This window comes from Passer montanus, unplaced genomic scaffold, assembly GCF_014805655.1.
Source record: "Passer montanus isolate IOZ18808 unplaced genomic scaffold, ASM1480565v1 scaffold1, whole genome shotgun sequence".
Lineage (NCBI taxonomy): Eukaryota > Metazoa > Chordata > Aves > Passeriformes > Passeridae > Passer > Passer montanus.
In genome coordinates, this window is record NW_024356504.1 from 14,729,128 (window position 1) to 14,752,911 (window position 23,784).

Here is a 23,784-nt window from a genome sequence, read left to right on the forward strand (position 1 = left end):
ATGGAGGCCACTGATCTGTGCTGATTAGCACAGCTCCTCCTAGGCCTGGCTCAGACTTCTCTCTCTTTTTCTTCCCCTCTCTCTCCCCCTGTCTCCCCCTTTCTCTCTCCACTTCCTTCAGTGACAGCACCCCAGCGAAAGCAAATAAAAGCCCTTCGCCTCCACCAGATGGATCTCCCATCACCAGCCCTGAGACCAAGACTGTCAACCATGAGCTGGAACCGTCCACTTTGGAAGCACCTGGGGCAAGCATCCCAAAGTCACCGTCTCAGGTAGTGTCCCCATGACATTGACCATGTCTCTGCTGATGGCACAAGCTCTGTGAGTGCTCTCTAGACCTCATCCTGCCACTGAGCTCACAGAATATCACATGATGGTTGTTCTCTTCCACTGGTTCCTGAGAAAGTTCCTAAGAATTCAAGTTGCTTATTTGCTGTCTTTCTATTATAACAACTGAGTGTCTTTGAATGGTTTCACAGGGGGAAGGCCAGAAATACTTTTTGCTGTCTGACAGGATGGCCAAGAAGATCCAGGGAGGATGGAGTTATAACTAGGCAAGGAGTTTTGTTCTTTACGTTTGAATTAATCAGTGGAATTCAGTGGTCTAGTTTCTTTTTAAGAACTTCTGTAGCTGAGAAAGGTTAAAAAACCCAGCTTAATATTATAAGAAGAACATCTGTACTTTGGATGATGCTTCACCTTACTATCAAGATAAAATATTATGCTAAAAAAAAAGGGATTATATTTTTATGATAGGAAGAAATTAGGTGAGTTCCAGGAAGAAGATAGTCCATTGTAAGGAGTCTGATACCTTCCATGTGGCCTTCATTAGGCCTTTCCTTACATAGGAAATATCCAGCATCATGTTCAAAATAGTAGATACAGCTACTCAGCATATCATCTGTGTGTTTTACTTTGGAAAGATAAAATATTTACTTCATCTCCCTGTCCCTCTGTTGCTGAGTGGGGGAAAAACCTAGTAGGGAAAATTAGTAACTAGGCCAAATTTATGTTGGGTTCCAATCCTTGTATTTCAGTAAGTGGGACACTGGGAGAAGTCTTCCAGGAAGAATTAAAACTAAGAGGGGTTCTGGCCAAACTGGTGAGAAAACACACTGCCTGTGAAAAGAGATGGGTGCAACCCGGAACTTCCTTGCTGTTCCCATCCTAGCAGTGTGATTCCAAATCCAAGCCTCTAGGGTAGTTTTTCTACTGTTTCTAGATAGTCTCTCACTATATTGTTCTCTCCACTGCATATTTGATTTTTAGGATTAGTGAGGGACAGGAAGGGGATGTGCGGCAAAATTTCTTTTCCAGCCTGTTGAGATGTGTGGATGCCTGGCAGTGTCTTTTCAGGACTTCTCCAGGGTCTCTGAACAGCTCAGCAGTGCAGAGCCTCCCATGGCTTCACCACTAACCTGGTTAGGACCTTTGGAGTAGGCTGTGTGTGGGGGAGAGAAGATAGGATATCCAAAATTGCTCTTCTGTTGCAGGTTTCTTTTTTTTTTCTTTTCCCCCCAGAGATTTCCAGAACTTGAGTAATATTTGGAACAAGAAATCATATAGAGATTTATTAAGCTGTTCACAACAGACTTCACTCACCCCGCCTGTGGACTCAACTTGCTGAGTTTGGTTTCTTCCCTTTCCTTTAAATAGCACACATAACCCTTGTTTTTGCCAGCCTGCAAGCGCTTTCTCCTTCACTTGCTGCCTGCCCACCTGCAGGAATGGGGCTGCAGGCACCCCTTGAGGAACAAGCAGGATATTCCAGCACAGCCCTGGCTTGGACGGGCCACAGGCAAGACTGAAATGACATTTGCAGCCAATGCTGCCACCGCCCGGCAGCCCTTTCCCAGTTTGTGTTTAATTCATCCCCCAGGCATCATGAAGAGTTCCACTCCGTGTTCACTGTAGCTAATAAGAGTTGGAGCTGGCTCCAGAGGCAGGGAAGACAAAGGCAGGAGTTTCACTCAAAGCCAAGCCTGGTGTCTGTGTGGATAAAATCTAGAAACCAAGAGTGTGTCAGCTTACCAGGCAGCTGGGAACACAAGTGTCTGCTCTCTCAACAGTGTCTGACTTTAGCACTGAAATCTTCACAGGTGTCATTACTTTTGACCTATGGGTAAGTGATTTGTGCAGTGGTCCTCTGAGGGAGGCTGAGGAGCCTCACCCTCTTTGGGAGGATGGAGCACAAAGTAACAAGCAAGACCAATTCCCTGGCCTCTTTGTGTCTGAAATACCAATGTAAAGTGTAAGCAAAGGCCGTGGAGAGAAAGACAACACCAGGAGTGATCAAATAAATGCTAACTAAATTTTGAACTGTTCCCTATACAACCCAAAACAACCTCAAACTCTTTTACTGCCATTTAATTTTTAAAAACAGTTTATTTCTGTCTTTTGGAAAAAGTGAATGCTCGTAGCTCTCCACAGAATAATTTGGTGATGACACAAGACTTCAAGAGATCTGTGAAACTTAAAAGGTCAGACTTCTGCTCTCAGTTACACCACTGAAACTCTGTAATGAGACTTTGGAAATCAGTGCAACTCTGTGGAATTTGTGCAGATAAAGCTCTGTGAGATCCAAGTCAGCAGAAGGATTTTAGAGGATGTATTCTATTCTAGGCAACAAAGTTGTTAGTGCAGGATGAATTTATGGGTATAACCCAGCATCAATATGCAATCATCTTGTCTTTGAAATGTGGTTTTAGACTGCTGTTGGAAGTAATGCTGGATAGTGTGGAAGTGGTGATTTCTAAGACACTATTGCATTGGAATGAAGGATACTGACTATTCATATTAGAGGAATAAATAGAAGAAGAGTTGTGATATTTTTAACTTGAGAGTTAGTAATTGGAGCCTTCCATTTCTGCAGAGGGTGGTTCTGTTCTGAGAACAGCATTTCCCTGAAACTTCTGGTCTCTTCTTGCAACTGGAAGACAGGGAATTTTCAGGACAGAATTGTTCTCAGGGAATATGGACACACCACCTTCTGCAAACAAAAAGTTGGAAGGGAACATGCTTCCATTATTTCCCCTAGCTAGCTATTCAGGGGTAAAAAAGTGTGTTTTCATACACAATCACTCTCTCAAAAGTAGATTAATCCAGTAGAAAACTGGGGATTTTCTTAGAAATCTGAATAAAGGCTGTGTAGAACTCATTTATGTGCTGGAGGAGTGTGAACACAGGCCTTGGGAGTAAGGGATTTCTGTGTTTCAGATCTGGGCTTGACACTATACACTGGGTGCACATGGTCAGGTCTCTGGGTCTTGCTGCCTTGGATGCAGTCAGAAGATCAAGTAGCTGGAAAACTTCACTGTAAGTGGGAAACACTATCATTGCTGAGCATTGCTGTGGTGCTGGGAACTTGTATGGCTGATTTACTCCAACACAGCAGCAGCTTCTCAAAGTCTGATTTGATCTAAAAATGATCATTAAGCCTTGTGCACAGCAAAATATGAAAAGTTATGTGGATGGGTTGGTCTAGGCGGGGTCTACCACAGCTTCCATGGGGTGTGGATGCAGTGTCAGGCTGAATCTTTAGCATGATGAGGGGTAATAGAATGGGTTAGAGTTACAGAGTGAGGTGGTTTATGTATTCTCGGGGATCTCCATTTGGGAGACACAACTCATTACTGTCAATGCTCACTGGTGAAACTGAGAGCAGAGTTGGGCTCACAGCAGTCATGGCTTCTCAGGAGTTTGAGTTGTTCTTGCCTAAAGCTGAGATGCCATCAAGAGCTCCTGCAGACCTTTCTTACAGCACAGTGGAAGCCAGGGAGCCAGTACTGGGCAGATGAGTCTGTCCTCATGGCCACCTGCCCACTGTAGGACAAATGGAGTCTGTTCCCTCATTCCCTTAGGTACGGTGAGTATGGCAAAGGGAGGCAGTGCTGGCCTGTTCTCTTGGATCATGTTCTCAGTAATTGATCTGCTCCCTTCCCAGTGGTTCTTTTGAAGGTTGCACATGCTTTAATTATGTATGCATGTCCTGTCAATGCATATTAATTGTGTTACGCTTCTCCTCTGCAGAGGGAAACTTGCCCACGGCTGAAGTGTAACTAATGATGCCAAACCTTCTCTGGAGGCGTGTGGTTATTTATTTTGTTTTATTTCAGTTCAACCCTTCACCCCTTCCCTTCTCTCTTCAGATGGAGTTGATTGGAGCCTGCTCTGTGCCAGTGGTTGTGATTTTCCTCACCTTCAGTTTTTGTGACTAACCTGGTTCCTGTCTTTGGTTTTTTTGGGTGTCGCCGTCTGTGCTGTGGCCATGTGCTCACTTGCATGCAGTTGAGGAAAGGGCCTCCGGTGCCTCCGCCTCCAAAAGTCACTCCCTCCAAGGAGATCAAGCAGGAGAACATCATCAGTCTGTTTGATGACAATTTTGTCCCCGAGATAAGTGTGACAACCCCTTCGCAGGTTAGCTGCTATGCCCTGCCTAATTTTTCTCTGCCTCTGAACTCTTCCTTCAGACCATTCTTCTCTTTGGAGGTGTCAAGCCATGAAACCTGGTCAGGTAAAGGAGGAAGGCAAGCTCAGCATTGGACCTCAGAAGACAAAGGATTACTTAGGAGCTGACTTAAAGGGGAGAGTACCTAAAAGGCAGTAACAGCTTGCCTTTTGAGAGCTTTCATTCACAGAAGAAACAGGAGAAATGCACCTGGTCAAGATACCAGAAAGTAATCACTGCATTTGTTCAGCAGCAGTGCACATGGATTATGACATTCTTCATATCCTGTGGTGTGCTATGCTTTCTCCAAACCCACTGATCCTGAGTGTGGGTGAAACATTTTTTTTCTGCTCATGTGCATCCCTAACTGCTGATCCTGGCATCTCTGCCAGTTCTTGGAGAAGACAGTTTTGTGCTCTCTGTGCCTTCACCTGTGGGCTTTGTGGTTTAAAGCCTAGGTCTGCACAGAAAAGGCCAAAAGGATTTGACAACGTTCTCTTTGCAAAGAGTAGCTGATGCAGTTACATGGGCAGGACTGTGCCTGTAGTTTAAGTCTGCTGACACAGTCTGTCAGTATTGTCAAGTGGCACCTTCTGAAGCCCTGAAGAAGGAAAAAGTTTTCAAATTATGGATTTTCCTCTTCACTTTCTCTTTGATTTATGTTACTACCAGAGAGGCTGTCCAGGTGGGAAGTTCTCTGTTGGGTCTAGGAGAATGGCAGTCCTTATGTATATAGGAGCCTGACCAGATTTCTGGCTGTATCATGAGATGCCTGCATCTACTTTATTTAAATATATATACACACATATATGTATACACATGTGTGTATATATTCCCTAAATGCTTGTTAAAGCACAAATCATATCTCTATCAGTGCTCATCTGTGACTCACTCATTCTCTTATTTCTCTTTGCGTCACGCTGCTCCATTGCCTCTGGTTTGCCACCTTCCACCCAGCTGCTGAGGGGCACGGATGAAGTGGGGAGGGAAGGAAGTCCATGTTAGATTTGGCATTGCAATAGATAAAACTTGCAGAGTGGAGAGATTATTTGACATCACTGCTGGAAGGCGGGGACTGCAGGCAGCTGAGCAACTCTTTATCATCATCTGTGCTTCCTTCTCCTGTATTGTAATGGACAGCTCTGTCTGCCCCATGGTCTCTATCATGTATTTCTATGTGAATGCCAGCCCTTAGAAATATTCTTCTGCACCTGATCAGTGCTCTGAGCCAGGATGGGACCTGTTGTGACTTTTGACCAGATGGGAATTCTGAGGGAGGACTCTGGTTTCCAGAACAATCTTCACTGAAGGGCCCAGCAGCCCCTGGCACTCAGTGTGTTGCCCAGGGCTCTTCCTGTCAGGTGTCTTACTTCCAGTGAGCTGTCTTGTGGGAGATTTGGGTTAAGGCAAGGAGTGTTAGCCCTTGCATTCAAGTCTTGAATGACAGGTAAGATTATTCCATCGCTGCAGCCTTTGAGGTCTCACTGCTGAACAAAGTTAAAGATTGGGGTTGTAACCTCTCTGATGGGTGGCTTGGATGTGCTGGAAGAGCATACTAGAATGCTAATTGGTTTTTGCATGCTGGTCAGGGCTCATTATTTTGAGATGAGAGCTTAGTTCCTTATCCTCATCCTCTTCCTTGTGGATCTCAAAAGACATGTTCATAAGGCAGAGAAAAATCTGTAAGAAAATTGGAGTAAGAGAAAATTAAAGAGGTGAAAATGATGGTGATGTCGGTGGTATTCAGAGGACTTACCTCAAAGGGTGTGACTTACTACTTTCCAGAAGCTTTTCCATTGTGGGATTTTCATAAACTGTGGAGACCAACCTGCCAAATTTTGTGTTATTGAAAAGATAGCTGAAGCAGTAGGGCCGGTGAGCTGGGGGTCATAGGAAAGCAAATCTTCTGACTTCCCAAAGACAGCAGCTTCCTCTGAAGCTGAGTAAAAGCAGTATCTTGTAGTTAGATTAAATCTAAACCACCAAAGTGATAATCCAGTCTTAAATGCTAATGATTTGTGTCCTTTGTAGTGATTTCTTATTAATGGTAATCAGCAAATGTGGGATCATTGTCTATAGGTAGAACATTATTCACTCAAAGGGAGTTATTCTGATGACTTTGAAGAAAATAGCAAAGCTTCTCAAATTCTAAAAGTGTGCTTTTTAGAAGGCTTACATGTGTAAGTTTATGGGATGCCTACAAATGAAAGCTTTTGAAAGCAGCATTTTTGAGTTGGGGGGGATTCAAATCCCTTAGCTAGGGTGAGCTGCCATATTTTGTGTTTCTGACTCAGAAGGCAGGAAGAAATTAGCGGCCTTGGGAGTTAGCTCTGAGGTCTCTCAGACTTCCCTTCCAGCAGTTTGAGTGGTATTCTGCCTGGATTTTTGTTCCTGAGGTGGGTTGTATGGATGGGGAGCTCTTTTATGTGTAGGTGAGGAAGCTGATCTGTCAGTGTAAAGGCAGCTGGATGTGCTGTGGGGAATAGATCCACTCAGAGGAGCAGCCCTTCTCACTCGTCAGTGGCTGTGATCCCTTTGACTGCAGCAGGTCAGGTGCTCACACCATGTCAGCTCATTTGGCCAGGTGGGAAGATGAATGAGTGCTGTGGAAAAGGCTCAGATTTGGTTTGCAGGGCCCCCATGTGTGCTGCCTGGGATTGTGGGCACCAGGCAGTCAGGACTCACATCCAGTGTTTGCGCTGCCACCATTTCTTCTGCGCTTGCAGCCTCAGCTCTGGGATATCACAAGCCCTCCCTCCACCGTGCACACGCGCGTGTCTAATGCTCATACTACTTTTCTCCCTCACTGCTGCCAAGTTTGATGCCCCTGGGCCCTTCCAGGAGGGAGCCAGCCTGTTGGATCTGGATTTTGATCCCATTAAACCAGATGCCACTGTGGGGAAGACCCCCACACCCGCCTCCCAGGTTGGTTCATATCGCCGTTCCTTCTCCCTTCATAACTGGCTTGCACCCACCTGAACGATGACATGGACCTGAGCTGTGGGTGGCTGGGCTTGGGTGGGTGCCCAGGATGGGGACCTTGGTCTTCTCTGTTGGATGTGGAAGTCCAGGAAGAATCAGGTGGCTGCTGGCCTGGCCACAGTCAGAGACTAGGTGTTTGTGGGGTGCTTGGGCTAGCTCTGATGATCCACTTAATGTATGTCCCTCCCTAGAGCAGCATCCTCTGTATGCTGTATGTACTAAAGTTGTTATTCTGTGGATGGGAATTCAGCCTGAGCTCTGTGCTCCTGCTATAAATTGCTCTCAAATGGATTTTTAATTAACAGACACTTTGATAATCTGCAGTTACTTAAGGTGAATAAGGCTGTAAATGGATATTCAAGTGATATGAAGCCCTTTTTTATCTGTATGACGCAGCTTGCACTCATAGTTGAGAAGCAGTTTCCTGCCTATCACAGTGTGGTATCATAAAGGAAGATGCCTGATTCTGTTCTGGCCTGTACCTGGTCCTGTCCTCTGTCAGAGGCAGGTGGACTGTGCCTCATTTTACATCTACATGACTGGAGGCTTTGAGGTGCATCCTGAATATGGTTGTTGTCCTCACTGAGACTTTCCATTTTATGTGTGTGAACTGGCTATTTTTTGCCTGTGGATGCCACTAAAATTTGTAATTGACATAATTGGGTTGTTTATAGTACATCTCCAGTATCATTGTGTTAAACAGGTCTGTATGGCACGGATTTTTGTAGGAATAAGACTTCTTTTTGTCAGAGCCGTCAAACATTAGGCATTTGATTCCCCTAAATTAAAATACTGTATCTGCAAGATACTTATTATCGTCATTGGATACATGCCAATATGGCAAAGATATTCTTTTTTGGAACTTTATATGGGTACACGAGCATTTTGTGTCTACTTGCCTTCAGGACAAGCTGCATGTAAGGATAAGCTTCTTTCAAAAAAAATTAACTTTTTTTTTCTGAATTACCAGCTAGAACTCAGATAAATAAGAATAAGCTTTTTAAAAAAAACAAGCCAACAACTTTTTTTCTGAATTACCAGCTAGAACTCAGATAATTGGTTATACTGACATAGGATAAATTTGACTTAAAATGGAATTGTTATCCTTCCAGCAAGCAACAAATATTACACTAAGGGGTTTTTCAAAAGTGCTCAGCAATAGCATATTTAGTGTTCTAATCTAACTATTAGTACCTTCAGAAGTCATTAAAAGAGAGTCAAAAATCAATAATTTCTACTGGTAAGCAGAGTACAAAAATAGTGAAACCTAGGTATCAAAACAGTCAGATTTATTTCCTGTATGGCAGAGTGGTCAAGGTATTTTACTGCTGATCCAAAGACACCACAGAATCATAGAATGTTAAGGGTTGGAAGGGACCTTAAAGGTCTTCTGTTCCCAGGAATGTATAAACTCATGTACCAACAGATATTTTCAAAACATGCAGAGATAAGTGCTGTTGAATGTGTATGTCTGCTTCAGTCTGATCAGTGTCTGTAATGTTTGTACTCGCTGAAATAATCATGTATAAACATGTTTTATTTTTGTTGCTCTTTGACATGCTTAGTCTTTACCTTGGGATTTATGGGAGGTAAGAAATTCATACAGCTTTTGTCTCTTATCATGTACTGTTCACATGCCAGTGCCAGCTCTGTTCACATGCCTGTCTCCTTTCCTTCACTGCTTCCCCTTCCTGCACACCCCAGAACAAAGCTGCTCTGTGTGCTGCTGGACCCACTTATGCACCTTGTATGAAGCCCCAGGGCCAACCACATGTTTGCAAGTCAGTCTGGCACTCTGAGACTTATAATTCTACCAGTGCACATGCCCATTGCCTTTCCCTGCTAACCCACTCATCCTTCCCTTGGCATAATGCTGTGACCTTCACCTCATATTTAATACTACTGTGGCATCATCCTCACTCTCTGCAACAGAGCATTTCCTAAACTCTGCGTCCTGTTGGTCTTGTGTGTAATGAATAAATGTCTCAGCTATCATAAATATATCATCATTACTGCCTGTACCCTTAGATATGTACACATTTGGAATTGTCTGTGGTGTTTGCTGTTCATCAACCATCGTTGTCAGTGATGTGAATTTGTTCACCCTGTGTCTTCACTGGAAGTTAACTGCTGGCCCAAGACTTGCCTGGCATCTGCCTCAGCCACAGCTGACAGCTTGCTGACAGTGAGACCCTGCACATGCCCTGCATCTGAACCAAAACCTGACCCTCATTTATGCCCTCTCTACATGTGTGGCCTCAGGTTGCTGCAGATTAGCCCCCTTAGAGGTATTGCAAGCACAACTATTTCTGAGTCCCTCTGGACTGGCAGCCAGCAGTGTGGACAGAAAATGCATGATCTGGTACTCAGGCCTGCTGCTGGAACTGGCTGCATTCACTGAGAAAGCTCCTGGCCTTGGCTCATGCAGAGGAAATGAGTCCTGCCAACCTTCCATTCCCAAGGGCCACATGAGTGTACTTCCCTAGAATGAATGTACTTGGAAGGACACAACTTAGCCTTGGCCTAAGGACTCACTGTGGCCACCACTCTCCTTCACATGAGCTTGGGTGATGTCAAGGACGAAGGTTTCCCCTGTGTGTTTTATCAGCCATCAGTGTTTAACATCTATTGTTCCCCTGTATGTGCATTGTCAATCTGTCATAGGGAAGAAGAGACTGGTTTAGCTAGGAAAAGTCTCATTCCTTTCAGGTGAATGGGCAGGGGTAAGGTATGACTGATCTGATTGGTCAAGGTTTTTTTAACCACTTCTCTCATCCTGCAAACTGATTTTACCCAAAAGAGAATCTGCTCAGCCAGGAAATGCTACTATTCAAGGTGTTCTCACTGTACCAATTCTCACCTTGCATACCATACACAAAGAGCAGAGCTTCCTAAAGCAGGGGAATCTTCCTCTCCAAGTCTTCTGAGGTGTTTTTGTCATAAATGTTCTTAGCTGTTGATGAGAGGAGACTTTTTTTGGGTTTCTTTAGTCCCATAGGCCATGAGGTTAACAACTGCATAGAAACTTCAGTGCAGCAGAACTGTCTTAGTTCTGCAGACTGGAAATGTGCATTTGGTGTGCATGATGCTGCTGCTGAAATAAGCAAAGCCTTTGAACCTGGTAGCAGCAGTGAGCAATTCTTCCTCTCCCTGTACTATCTTTCCGTGACTGGAAATGCTTTTATAGGCCTCAGGATGCCCCACGGGTATATAAATAGAAAAATTAATAGTTGACATGAAAATGCCTTTTGTTGAAATCCAGGGGATTAATTTGGATCCAGTTTCTCTGATTATTCCATACTACTTTTGCAAATTAGCTGCTTTAAAAAAAAAACAACAAAAAACAACCCAACAAAAATCCCTGAACCCTCACCTTGAGGTCCTTTTCACTTGCCCATATAAAACTCATGCTTGGTCAGATAGAGCTGGCCTAGCATTTGTTCCAATTTCACTGAACCCAAATGAAAACCTGGGAGTGAATCCAATTAAACAGGAGAATCCTTTGTAGCATTTCATATGCATATATTTACCTTAGCTCTACCGAAGCTGCTGAGGGAAACCTGTAGGATGGGAACTGCTCTCTGTAATATCTGCTGGCAGTATAGGCCTGTGGACATGGTGATTGGGAGACATGAGGAAGGATGTGATAGGGGAGGAAAGAATGTGTTAGATGGCACCACTGGAACAGCTGAAGGTAAAGTAATGGATTTTTATTAAATCAAGAATTTATTTCTTTGTTATTGCTGCTGTTATTGGAAAGCTGCTTGGGGCATTGTGCTAGTGCATGGCTAGTAGCCAGATGGGTGTACTTTAAGGTTTATCATGGTGATTGTTTTACTCTGGAGTTTTGTAAGGTTGGAACTATAAGATCTTCAACATTAAGGAATCTGGACAATGCCTTGTTTTAAATATGGTTGTATGCAGGGGTGCATGTGTCTTGATTTAACTCCAACTGGCAGTGAAACACCACACAACCACTGACTAATTTCCCTCCCATTGGTGGGATGGAGGAGAAAGTTAGAAGGATAAAAGTAATAAACCTTGTGGACTGAGATGAGACCATCTTAATTCAAACAAAATAATAATTGTAATGAAAAGAAAAATAACAGAGACAAACGAAACCCAAAATAAACCCAAGTGAGGCAAATGAAAAACAATTGCTCAACACCAGCCGACTGATGCCCAGCTCATTCCTGAGCAGTGATTCCTGATCCGCTTTTCCCACAGTTTATACACTGAGCATGATGGCATTTGGGATATCCCTGTGGTCAGTCGGGGTCAGCTGTCCTGGCTGTGTCCCCTCATGTCCTTGTGCTCCCCAGCCTCCTTGCTGGCAGGGCAGCATGAGAACCTGAAAAGTCCTTGACTTGGTGTAAGCACTGCTCAACAACAGCTACATCATCAACGTTATTTTCATCCTAACTCCAAAATGTAGCCATCTATTAGGAAGAGAATCAACTATCCCAGCTGAGGCAGGACAACATGTGTTTATCAAATGTATGAGGCATGTAGCATGCTAAAGCTGGGTATTCCCATGCATTAACAATGGAAATCTTGGGAGTCTTCCCAGATGCTGCCTGGCCAGTCTCCCAAGGGGCTGATTTGCAGCCTTGGTGCTACCAGATCCAATGTACTTCCTGCATTGTTGCAATATCTGGGAAGGGCAAATGAATATCTTTAATTTTGTGTTAGAAAGAGTTCATGTGACTCCAGATAAGACAAATAAAAACTTGAACTGCTGCAAGTCTGTCATAGGTGTTTGGTTGGTCTTTTGTTGTGCACAGAAACCCCTGTCCCCAGGCTTTTTAGAATAGTCTTTGTCAGGCAGTGATTTGTGGGTGGTGCTGAATCTCCTTGGTAGTGGCAGCTTTTGTGCAGTAGAAACTTTCCATCAACACAAATGTGTTATGCACCCCATCTGGAATATTCATAGAAAATTCTTAGTAATAGAATATTCACAAAAGAATCCAAATTCACAACTCTTTGGGCCGGTCCAAAATTGAAGGGAGTGAAAGTTAGCTCAGTTTGATTCAGTCCTAATGTGTTGATGCTTGGTCTGGACTAAATTTCACATCTGGACGCATTATTACCATGCTCTTTTTCTTCTGGGAGTAGGCGAGTACTTAAATATTCTGCGATTGTTATCCTTGGAAGTAACTAAGGAGAGATCCTTGTTCTTTGGCATGCAAGAGAACTTGTATTCTCTTAGAAGTGGGCAATCTACATCTAATAATAGATACTCTGTGTGTGTGTGTGTGTAAAGTAGGTCTTCAGTTTGGATTGTGAAGAGGCACACAGAATTTTTGGCGTTTCATTGATTTCCTCTGAATTATTGCATACTGCATGGCTGGAGTTGAGGGTTTCTGACTTCGTTGTGATTTCCATGAGTTGCAGAGAAAGGGGAAGACAGAATTGCAGCCAGACCCGACAGTGTCTCACCTGTTAGTCAGCAGATGGCTCAGGCAGTGGCACAGAGCACTTGGGCAGGCTGGGCTGCACTTTGCTGCACACTCGTGTGGCTGGAATGAGAGTAACTTCCCATTGGGATGACTTTTGTATTGCAGCCTGCAGAAGCAGCCCGTGCAGGAGCTGAAGCAGCTGGATCAGAAGCAGCAGCTGGAGCTGAAGCATCTAAAACTGAAGCTGACTCAGGATCGGTAAACACTCAAGGGACAGCAATCCCTTTTCTCCATCCCCTTGTTACACAGCACATGTGGGAGGCTAGACTGGGAAAAGAGCTGTGTAGCTTCTTGGAAAAACACATCCTTGCCACCAGAGGAGTTACAGTGCTCTTATTCAGGAACCAGACTTAGTTGTTGTTGCATTTTATCTGTGTAATGCTTAGGGAGAAGTTCTGCTGGAAAAGTCAGTAAAAGTATTGTCCCTTCACCCATGTTACAAAGTCAGCCCACAAGCTGTCCTAAGCTGTGTTGTCAGCTGGATTCCCCCTTCCTTGCCATTTACTTTACCTACCCTGTCCTCTGGGCTCTGGCTGTGTCTCCTGGATATCCAGGCTTCCTCTCTTTTTGGTGACACTACTGCCCTTTTAGGGGTCAGGGGTAGGTCCCATTCATGGCAGCTTTGTTCCTACAGGCTGTCACATTTGAGTTGTCTGTTCCAGGAGGGCTCTATGAGATTGCATTGTGACCACAGCAACTGGGAAATGCCACGCATTATGGTCTCAGAAAACCTACAGCTCATTCCTGCCTTTCTGCAGCCTTAAGCAGAGAAAGACAGCAGTCACCAATCCTGCCTTCCCGCTGCTGCCTGTGCTGTCCCTTGGGGTGTTCTTGCTGCTGACTGGTGTGCTCGTAAAACCCACTGAAGCCATGGGATGGTTGGGGTCTGGATGCTCCAGGGTGGACTTGGAGCTTCAGTTTTGGGTTCTCTTTTCTCAATGTCTTTTTTTCCCTTCCTGGCTGCCACTGCCTATCAGAGCTCTTTGCCTGCTGTTGTTGTGGAAACTTTCCCTGCAACTGTCAATGGCACTGTGGAAGGAGGTGCTTCATCTGAGAGAGCTGACATGCCCCCAGGATTTCTGTTCAAGGTGAGTGTGTGGCTGTGCAGCATCGAGTTCCTGGTGAGGGTTTTTTTTAACCCTGTAAGGCATTAGCTGCTTTTACTCAGCATGGCCATGGGCTAGGCCACATTGAAAGGCAGAACAGAAGTAGAAGGAGAGATAAATCTGCCTCTCCAGCAGTGCAGCTTCATGCAGTTCCAGATGTTTTAAAGGATTATGTAAGAGCATCAGTATCTAAAGGTCTTGCTGTATTGTGCAGCAAAATCCATTCTCTCTGCTGGAGTGGTTTCTGTCTTGGTGGTGTGGTGGTGTCAGTCACAGACTCTGGATAATAGTGGATAAAATGTGCTCCTGACAGGAAAAGTTACACTTTCGTGCAAGTTGACAAATTGAGAAGAGTTGGGAACACCAGCAGGAGCAGAGAACTCTGTGTTCAGGGAAGTTATAAAGTCAGAATTAACAGAGAAAAGTATAGGACTAGACAGGAAAGTTGGGTGGGTATTCCGAATATGCCAAAGATCACTTGCGGCAAAGGCATGGAGGAAGGAGTGATTTTGGGTGAAGATAAGCCACAAATTTAATGTGCATAAAGGAGTGTGGTAGCCAGAAAGCACAGCTGTATCATGCCCTGAAAGTGAGAATTTACAGCGTCTTACTATAGGAACACTTCTCTGCTTTCGTCATTCCCATTTTTTTCTGTGAGTTCTGCTGAAAGTGAAAGAATGGCAAAGCCCTGAAGAATGCCGGGAGGCTCATAACACTTAGTGTGGTTTCAGGTGGCATTTGAGGCTGTAGTGCTCAAAGTGCTGCTCTCCTGTCCCTTGCAGGTCCAGGCCATGCATGATTACACGGCCACTGACACTGACGAGCTGCAGCTGAAGGCTGGGGACGTGGTGCTTGTGATTCCATTTGAGAACCCTGAGGAGCAGGTGAGTGGGGGAGGCAGGGTGTGAGCATGGGCCAGGTGGAGCCAAGGGGCTTTCCTGAGCTGCTTCTTTCTTCACTAACAGTTGGCTGGCTGAATGCTGAGCCCTTAGTTTGTGGCTGGGAGCTGGCAAGAGAGCCGGTTGGCCTTGAGCTTGAGATTGGCTTCTTGCAACAGAAGGGAGGACTCTGCTTGTCACTGGAAAGTGGAGACATTATCCTGCATAAAGCATATGGAGTAGTCATGGGTTCTTGTCCCTGTCAAAACATTTGAGCCAATACAGTGGCTCTCTTGATCAGGGAGCCCAAGAGAGCCCATGCTTTGCCTCCTTGCTGCCCTTAAACTTGATGCACATTCCCTATGACCACTACAGCGCAGACTGTGGCTTTGAAAAAAGTGACTCATAGCTTATGATGTTTTCCTCTCTTTTGAGAAATGTTGGAGCTCTGAGAAAGCAGCTGGTGGTGGATGATGTCTTGCACTTCAGCACAGCAGTGGCTGTTTCCAAATGACTGTGTTTGGTCAGGAGATGGCAGCAGAATCAAAGGCTAGAGCAGGTCTCAGCTCCAGAGAACAAGTCTTGCTGCCCATCTTCTACCTGAATTTACTTGGTCATGTTTTTATTTAATTTGAGCTAGAAGCCTTGAGTAAGTCGTCCTCACTTTCTGTGTTTGTGGGCACCCAGCTGACAATCTGCAGCAGTTTTACTACTTTGACTGAGAGAGGTGGTGAGTTTATAAAATTAATGCTCACATCTCTAGGTTTCTGTTTGGAAAAGAAAGAGAATTCTCCAAATCGATTGAGCAGTCATCAGCTCTTCGGCTTTGGCCGAGTTCAGATAACATCTGGATATTCTGCAAGGGGTGAAGGGAAGGTGATGCAGTTCACGAACTCAGAAAATGTAGGTCTTCTTTGTGGCCCAGCTGTTGGCTTTGTGAAATGTGGAGGCAGATCATGCTGATGCTTGTGAGATGGAGCTATAAAATGCTAACAGTTCCCACACAGCTACAGGAGGAAGGTTTTGGGGGAACAGGCACTGATTCTTTCTGGAGACGAGACTCCCCACTGGGTGGGACTGCCCTACACAAGCATTTGTGAACATTTCTTTGTCAGAAAGCTTTCTGGATGGGAAATGAATGTCAGCTCCCCCAGTTTCTGTGGTAGGAAATGGCGTTTGTGGAGCAGATGGCATTTTTGGATCAGAGTTTTTCAACGCCCTGTGTTTGCACTTTAGCTGGATGTGGGTGCAACAGCCATGAACTCAAGACTCTCCAAGCTGCCGAGGGTGAGCTCTGAGTGTTGCTAACATGACTCTGTAGCTGCACTGAAGCCCTCTAACCCTTCTACAGTGTATCCTGTGCTACAACTCATTTCCCTAACCCCAACCATACCCAGCCAGGAATTGCTGGCTGTTAACATGTGCATGAACTGTGCACGTGAGTGGAGGGAGCTTAGGATACTACACTGATTCCCATCCCTACCTTGCAGCTTAGGTCTCAGTCTGTGGGTATGCCCAGGCTTGGATTCATCTCTCTCAATAGAAGAAAGGGTTGAGGGCAGCAGCACTTCTAAGCTGGCACTTCGAATGATGTGGTTTAAAATTGTTAAGGCCCTATCTGGATCCTCATGTCTAATCCCTACAGCCAAGGAGACCTTTCGTAGCAGGATGTGGTGGGAGTGATGCATGTGTGCTCTATGGCACAGCACTATGTGCAAATGGATGAGCTTTTGTGCCTGACGTGCTGTGAGCTGGAAGCTGCCTTCTAGACACTTGGGCCCAGCGTCTTCTGCCTCATTGTTTGTCTTCCAGATTTATGGCATGTCAATCCTTCCACAGCCCCTGCAGCTGGCTGCTGCAGATGGGCTCCCATCTTATCTCATTCCCATGACATCTCCTGAATGTTCCAATCTAAGGCAGCAGCCAGGGCTAAGTGAGCCTGCAGGCTCTGGGAGCTGTGCAGCTCTCATGCTGCATGCTGCACTCTAAACCCATGGGCTGCCCCACTGCAAGTGAGTGGGTGTGTGCATGGAAGGGAGCTTCCATTGTGGCAGCTCCAAGGCACGCAGAGAGTAGAGTGGTTGTACACTGAGCTGCAAGCTCAGTGCAGCCCTCCCACCTTGAAAATCTTGAGTATCTCCCTCATGTGCCTAGGATGAGCAGAAATCTCAATGCCAGACAGCCTGCAGGCAGAGGGTGGGAAGTCTGGTTCTGCTCATGAGCAGGTTCTACCAAGCAGGGTTCCTTTTGCCTGAGTGAAAATTCATCTGTGTTTATAGATGTTGGAGGATAGGGAAGACCTTATTGAGAGTCCTAAATCACATGTAGCCAAAATTTGGGAGTTTTGCTAACCTCACCTTGCATCAAACCAAATGGACTGCTGAGTTTTGGGAAGGTGGGTTGGGTTCCTCAGCTCCCAATTCCTATAGATCAGGATTTCAGCATAGCAAGACTCATTTTGCCAGTACCACCTCTAAAATGCCAATCATCTGGCTGCTCTGACTGGAGCAGGGATGAGCACCTCTTGGGGCTGATTCATCCTTTCCAAAGACTTGTGCCTGAGATGAACAGGGTGAATTACACACCGGAGGTGCCTGTCTCTTTTATGGCTATGGAGAATCCTAGACCTCTCATGTTTGCATTGTGAAGGGTGAGATAGATGATTCCCATCCTGTAGCTCTGGAGTCTCTTTGGCAGAATTTCTCCTGTTTCAGTGGTTGTAAATTATGACATGTTTCTGTTACACTTGATTATTTTTTACTGTGTCTGCACAGTCTGGGTCGGGTGAGAGCTTTGGTATGAACTCTGGTGGGATGTAGGCTTTTCTCTGTTTAAAAGGAAACAAAAGCATTTTTTCCTTCTCCCCTATACTCCTCCTGGATTGTCTCCAAGCCAAATAAGAGCATGGCTTTGGTAATGTCTTGACACCTCCTTGGCCTGCACCGTGTAAGAAAAATCCCTGCTCACATCTGTCCCTTAGCATCTGATCTCTGTCTTCTCCTCCAGGACGAAGGATGGCTGATGGGTGTGAAGGAGTCTGACTGGATCCAGCATAAGGAACTTGACCAATGCCGAGGGGTTTTCCCTGAGAATTTCACCGAACGGGTGCAGTGAAAGTCCAAGCCCACCAGCTGCATTTCTGCTGGAAGAAAGCAAGTTTTCTGGTAGATAACTGAAAAAGAACAACGAAAAGAAATGAAGAGAGAATTATGAAGGAATAGAAGCCTGAAAAAAAAGTCAACTTAAAGGGTGTGTTCTTCTCAAAGGGCAAGGTTTCAGAAGTTAATTGAAATTCAAAGTGTTATTGAAATATATACATATTAATAATATTAAGGCAATTCAGATACCCTCTTCCCCTTTGGTTTAAACAGTATTTGGATTCAAAGGACTGATGCAGAAGCAACTGAGTGAGGTTCTCCAAGTACTGCATTGACTGAATTGTCAGATGTCAGTCTGGTTCCTGGAAAGGCAGTATTTGTCAAACGGCTTGAAAGTAGAAGCTGCATTTGCTCTTGGGTGGGTTACTCTGTTTTGTCTTGAAGGTGGCTTGCATGGCAACCATAAAAATTCTGCCTTCCCTACATCTTCAACCTACAGTAGGCCAAACTTTCTGTTATGCTGTTGAAAAAAAAGATTTAGTGTATAGTGTTCAACCACTACAATGTATGTGTGTGTGTGTGTATTTTATTTTCTTCCTTTAAAACAATGTTACATAAACTGTGATTTTATACATGTAAAGGTAGAAGAAACTACATGGAAAGGGCATCAAGAAGGTGAAATGCGTGAAGCTGTGCTCAGTCCAAAGTAATTTCAAATGTGGAGATCTAAATTCTCACAGTAGTGTTGGCCTTTGAAATCCTAAGGGGAATGGACAAATTCAAGAGGAGAAACAAGACAAAACAAACAGATGCTGTTTGGATGTCTGAAATTTAGGCGAGGGAATCCTCCAGTACACGCATCTCCATCCCCTACCCCCCAAAAAAACCCCAAACCTATTGGTGGTTTCAGAAAATTTAGGTTCATGTAGATGGAAAATAGCTGTAAAATCTACTGGTTAGAAAATTTGCTTTTAAAGACAGAGATAAGGGAAGAATTTTTTTTCTGTAAGAATATCAAAGAGAAAACACTGATAAAAAACAAATTACTTTCTGTGCTTTTCATTGGCGTTGTTTTTTGTGGAATTGTATTTCTTATTTTCCTTTGAAGAGTTCTATAAGTGAAATATTGTTAGATCAGCTTTCTCAGTGCTGTGCTGATGATCAAGTTAACCTCTATGAAAACTGGACTCTTGAAATGCTCGTTTAAAATGGCTGTGTGACTTCATGCTATTGTAATGCATTAGAAAGGAAGGCAAGAATATCAAAGTGTCAGTGTCAAGAAGACACTGCAGTCTAATACTGATGCTGAGTCCTTTCCTTTACCTTTCCTTTGCTTCTGTTTGTTTTGAATTGTTTTTGTTTTTATTTTTAGTTTAGACAAGCAGATGACAAGGCATATTCTAAGTGCATATTACACTTGTTAATATAAGCCGGTCTGGCTCTCCAAGACTCTAAAGTCCCACAAAGGTACTTTATAAACTTTACTTGAATACTGATGCAGCTGGCAAGCAAGTCAGACTATTTTAATTTTTTACAGCTTCCCCTCCTCCCCCATGATTGTTTTGCCCTGAAGGGATTTTTAACAGTGAGGTTATGCCATGCTCAGGATCACTCTGAAATAATCTTCCAAACTGGTAGGAGTTGGCTTTTGTCAAAGCTGCACAAAATGCTGACAGAGTACTGAAAATCTCACCTTTCCCAGTCTCTTTGGATTATATGTAGAACAGCAGAAAAACATTGTAGGGCAGAAATTGTGTTTAAAAAAAACAAAAACAAACCAACTTAGTTTGGAGGAACAGATCTGATTTTGATTAGAAAATATATTCTTATAGATGCAAGCATTGTTGGAGTTCCTCCTGCTTTCAGCCTGGGAGATGATCCATGCTAGTTATTTACAGCAATGTAACAGGCATTAAATCTGTCCTATATATCCAAATCCCTTCTCCTTTTTAAAAGAAAAAATGTGCAGGAATTTGTTTTGCATCACTGTTAGAAACCCCAATAGTATTTAGGAGTAACTGCTCACAATACAGAAGGACTGGACTCCACAAATTATGGTATGGTGAGCTGTTGCTTTAGAATACTGCCCTGTTTGACTTTTTTTTCCTTTTTCATCAGGGTTGTCTTTATTATTACTCTTTTTTGTTTTTCAAAGTATCTATTTTTATGCATTTGTGACTCCCATTACTCCTTTAAAGATTATTCATATAAAAATATACATTTAAATATATATAGAAATATATATATATAAAAAAGCGGGTTGATCCAATTAACATAATGCTGTCAGCTTAAAATGTTTATTTTTATGCAAAACCTGTGGATAATAGCTTTGTTTTTTTTAAAAAAAGAACAAGATTCTAAGTTACCAGAGCTGTGATTTTTTGTCTTGTAGTAACTGTTCTAGACCATTTAGAAAGCTGTGCTGATACCTAATTTATTGTGGGGTTTTTTTTGCCGTTGTTGTCCTCTGCTGTGCTTGAACCAGATGACTGTCCCAACAAAGATCCTTGTAAGGCCTTTTGATTTTATTGAGCTTGCAGAGCAACTATCCAGTACTGTATTGTCCCTGCAGAAGTGGTAGCACTTTGCAAAAAAGGGATGTTGTTTTCAGGTCACGTGAGCGATGCTCCAGTGTTGCTGGTGGCGGGGAGAGTGTTGTGTCTCTCTCCATTTGCTTCCCCCAAAACCCCCAAGCCCCCTGGCTTTTAGAGCAGGTTAGGGTGGGTTACCTGGATCTTGCATTGCTCACAGATAAGTGGTGTCAGCACATCTCAGTCAGGTTCTGAAAATGCAGGATCAGACCCACAGTTTATAAATTGCCTTATGTGAAAGTAGGATGGCAGAGCAGGAAACTTGTAGATGGCAGTGTTCTTCAGAGCCAGGAGATCTGTCTCCTGGATTGTTCAGCCCCTTGTAAACAGCCATGGCTCTTCCCATTTTCAGTGTTTTTACATCTCCTAAATACCTTGATTCTGGTTGGTATTACCTGGAAATGAACTTCCCCTTTCCTTCGGTTTAGATCTGATTCAAATAGAAAGAGGGACAGTAAACTCCCAAGCAGGCTGTGCCCTTCTGGTTTTTCAGTTTGCAGGCTGAACTGAAAATCTGAGAAAAAATGTAAGGGTGACCTGAGACAATTTTTTTTCTATTTTCTCAGTGGAATGAAAAAGGGAAAAATTGAAACAAACAAATCCTTTCATACCAAAATGAAACATTAATTTCTAGGCTTGCATTTTAACAATGTTACGTCTTGGGCTGTAACAGGTTGCTTTGAAGCAAAAATGTGAAACCTTCTGTTTTGAAAATGCTGAAAGAAAATGTTTTAATGTTAATAGTCTTTTTGCCTTTGCCTTTTTTCTTAATCTGATGACTGGTTTCAGTTAACTCTAAACTGCATTTTTTTGCAAATACATTATCCACTGAAGAGAACCCAAAGAAGCCCAGTTCTGCTCCACTGACAGATACACTGGACACATTTCAGGGATTACTTGGTATCTGGCCCATCAAAGCTGCTGTTTTCCCCATTTAATAATCTCCCACTTGACTGTTCTGGGTGAAAAATAAAAGCATCTCTCATCCCGTGCCATTGACTGGTTTTGTAGCTGGACTTAGAAAGACATTCTTGCTCTGTTGTCTTCAGTTTGGTTACAGATTTATGGTACTACTCCAGTTTGAGCCTAATCCTAGTATGAAGTGTGGGAATTAATATGTACCCAATTGATGAGAAAGAAATAAGGTATTGTTTCTTACCCCTTTTTCTATCTTAGCAGTGTCAGTAATATATCTATTTGATAGAATTAAGGAAAGGTCCCAGGGGGAAGAAGAGTGTGGTGTTCCAGGTGGGTTTCCCCCATACTCTCTGCTGTTTTCCATGGGAATTCCTCAGCTGTCTGCTTTTATCACCTTTGTTTTGCTTAGCTGTTGAGGTGATGCAGTAAATGGGGTTGTGCGGGTTCATTTCCAGCTGCTCAAAGGTGGTAGTGCTTTGTGTGAATTGTGCCACAATCCTTGAAGCTTTGTTCACTGTTGCAGAACCCTCTCCTGTCCCACTATCCTCAGACTGCGGCCAAGGCAGACAGCCCTATGTCAAAGGGGACTTGGAGCAGGAGTCAGGACTCCAAATTCTATCTGGAACTGGGATGCCAGTTCAATTAGGTTTTGCAGTAGCCTCTTGGAGGGAAAAGGCCCAAGGCTAAGGAGATGGAGGAGGATAGAGGGATGATTCATTATCTTTGTCAGGTTGGGTTGATACCCTGACTCCCTCACGTCTTAGTTCCAGGGAGAAACTCTATAGGGCTGAGAACAAAATAGGAATGGCCAAGATGTGTATGTTCAATCTGATAACAGGTGCTCCTTGCCTGCCAGTGGCACTGGGTTCAGAGCATCCTGTTTCCTGCTCTGTGCCAGACAGATGTAATGCTCTGCCACAGATATTTTGGATTCTGTGCAGTCAGTGCATCAAAAGAGTGAATGTCCTTGTCTGAAGGAGGCAGAGGTGTCTCTCAGCCCTTTCTAGGAAGACCTATGGATCTCCCACAGACAAGGCCTGTGTGCATCCAACACAGTCGCCTCTGATTTCAGCACCGGCCCTATTCTCCAGCTCCTCTCACTTCCCAGCCTCTCCCATGCTCTTTGAGGATGATGGCAGCATTGGGCACGTTCTACCAGCCAAAAAGTGCAAAGCCAGAAGATGCACAAACATGTCCATCAGCAAATCCTACACAATGCAGCGTGATAGTGCTGATATCAGGTAAACAAGCAACAGCTTTTCTTCTCTGGGCCACCAAAGGGAAGCTACTCCTTGCCACACAGGTACTGTCTCACCTGGTGCTGGTGCAGACACCTCTCTGCTTGCATGCTCTGGTTCACACCTTTTTGCATAACTCCTGATGGAAAGGAGTCCTGGGTGGTGCCCAGAGCTGGATTGTGTCACCAGCCCTCACAAACCATCGGGTTTAGTTCACATATGGGGGCTAAGAATAAAAGGCTCTTTTGGAAATTTTGCTTATGAAACTAAATGGAGAAACTGCAGCTTTGAAGACTGGTCTGTATAAGCTTGTACTTTGATGTGTCCTATGGCTATAATTCCTTCACCTCCTTTTGCAGCTTATTCTGCTATTGTGACCCTAGTCTGCATTTCTTGTAGAAGGTCCCTACTTGAAACTTGCCAGATGCAGTCCTGGGCTTATTGCTTCTCTTTAGCTGAATTAAGTGGGAACGACTTTGGCAGTGTATTAGCAATCTCTTTTCCTTCTGTTAATTCAGTCTCTGAGTTTAATCACAATGACCTGAAACATGTTTGGGGGTTGAGTGGTTTTTTAATTAATTTTTGTTTTTGTTTAATCAAAGCTGAACAATTCCCATTGTATTTAGAGCTGTGATACCCAGTTCCACAAGTACTAGATGAATTTGTCCCATCTTGTTTCTTGGTGATGTTCAGAAATATAATTTGTGTCATCCTAAATCTTGTGTCAGTTTTCTCTCTCTATTTTTTTCCTACCTTTATATTAAGAAGCTGAAACAATTCAGGACATTTCTCCCCACAGAGGTGAGTAGCTTCATAGATGTTTGTGTCCAGGCACCTTTAACATTGGGAGTTCTTACAATCACATGGGATGGAGAAGGTGATGCTGGTCCTTACTACAGCAGGGTAAGCTCTTGTAGCAGCCATCTCTGTTCCAGTTGATTGTCATGCCAAATGAATGTAGTGTAAGGAAGGATTTGAGATATTTTTGTTAGCTGCTAACCCCAAAGTGATGTGACCTTCATCATCTAAGGCAGGTCTGTTGGTGGGACTATGACATTGCAAGGGCA

General features: G+C 43.9%; 1 protein-coding gene across 21 annotated transcripts in view; it reads left to right on the top strand.

Moving 5' to 3' along the window:
* The window catches only part of BIN1 (bridging integrator 1), a 92,646-nt gene extending 69,212 nt beyond the window's left edge, over positions 1 to 23,434 (top strand). For 6 of the 21 annotated variants that reach the window (XM_039698517.1, XM_039698552.1, XM_039698525.1 and 3 more), the window contains 9 exons: positions 122 to 272; positions 4,288 to 4,416; positions 7,265 to 7,372; positions 8,995 to 9,018; positions 12,994 to 13,086; positions 13,866 to 13,976; positions 14,777 to 14,878; positions 16,109 to 16,159; positions 17,879 to 23,434. In XM_039698517.1, coding sequence (XP_039554451.1) covers positions 122 to 272; positions 4,288 to 4,416; positions 7,265 to 7,372; positions 8,995 to 9,018; positions 12,994 to 13,086; positions 13,866 to 13,976; positions 14,777 to 14,878; positions 16,109 to 16,159; positions 17,879 to 17,986 — 877 coding nt within the window. In that variant the 3' untranslated portion in view covers positions 17,987 to 23,434. The remainder of the gene's footprint in view (positions 1 to 121; positions 273 to 4,287; positions 4,417 to 7,264; positions 7,373 to 8,994; positions 9,019 to 12,993; positions 13,087 to 13,865; positions 13,977 to 14,776; positions 14,879 to 16,108; positions 16,160 to 17,878) is intronic. The other 15 variants (XM_039698543.1, XM_039698588.1, XM_039698561.1 and 12 more) reach the window with 6 other exon arrangements.
* Positions 23,435 to 23,784: the final 350 nt, after the last annotated feature.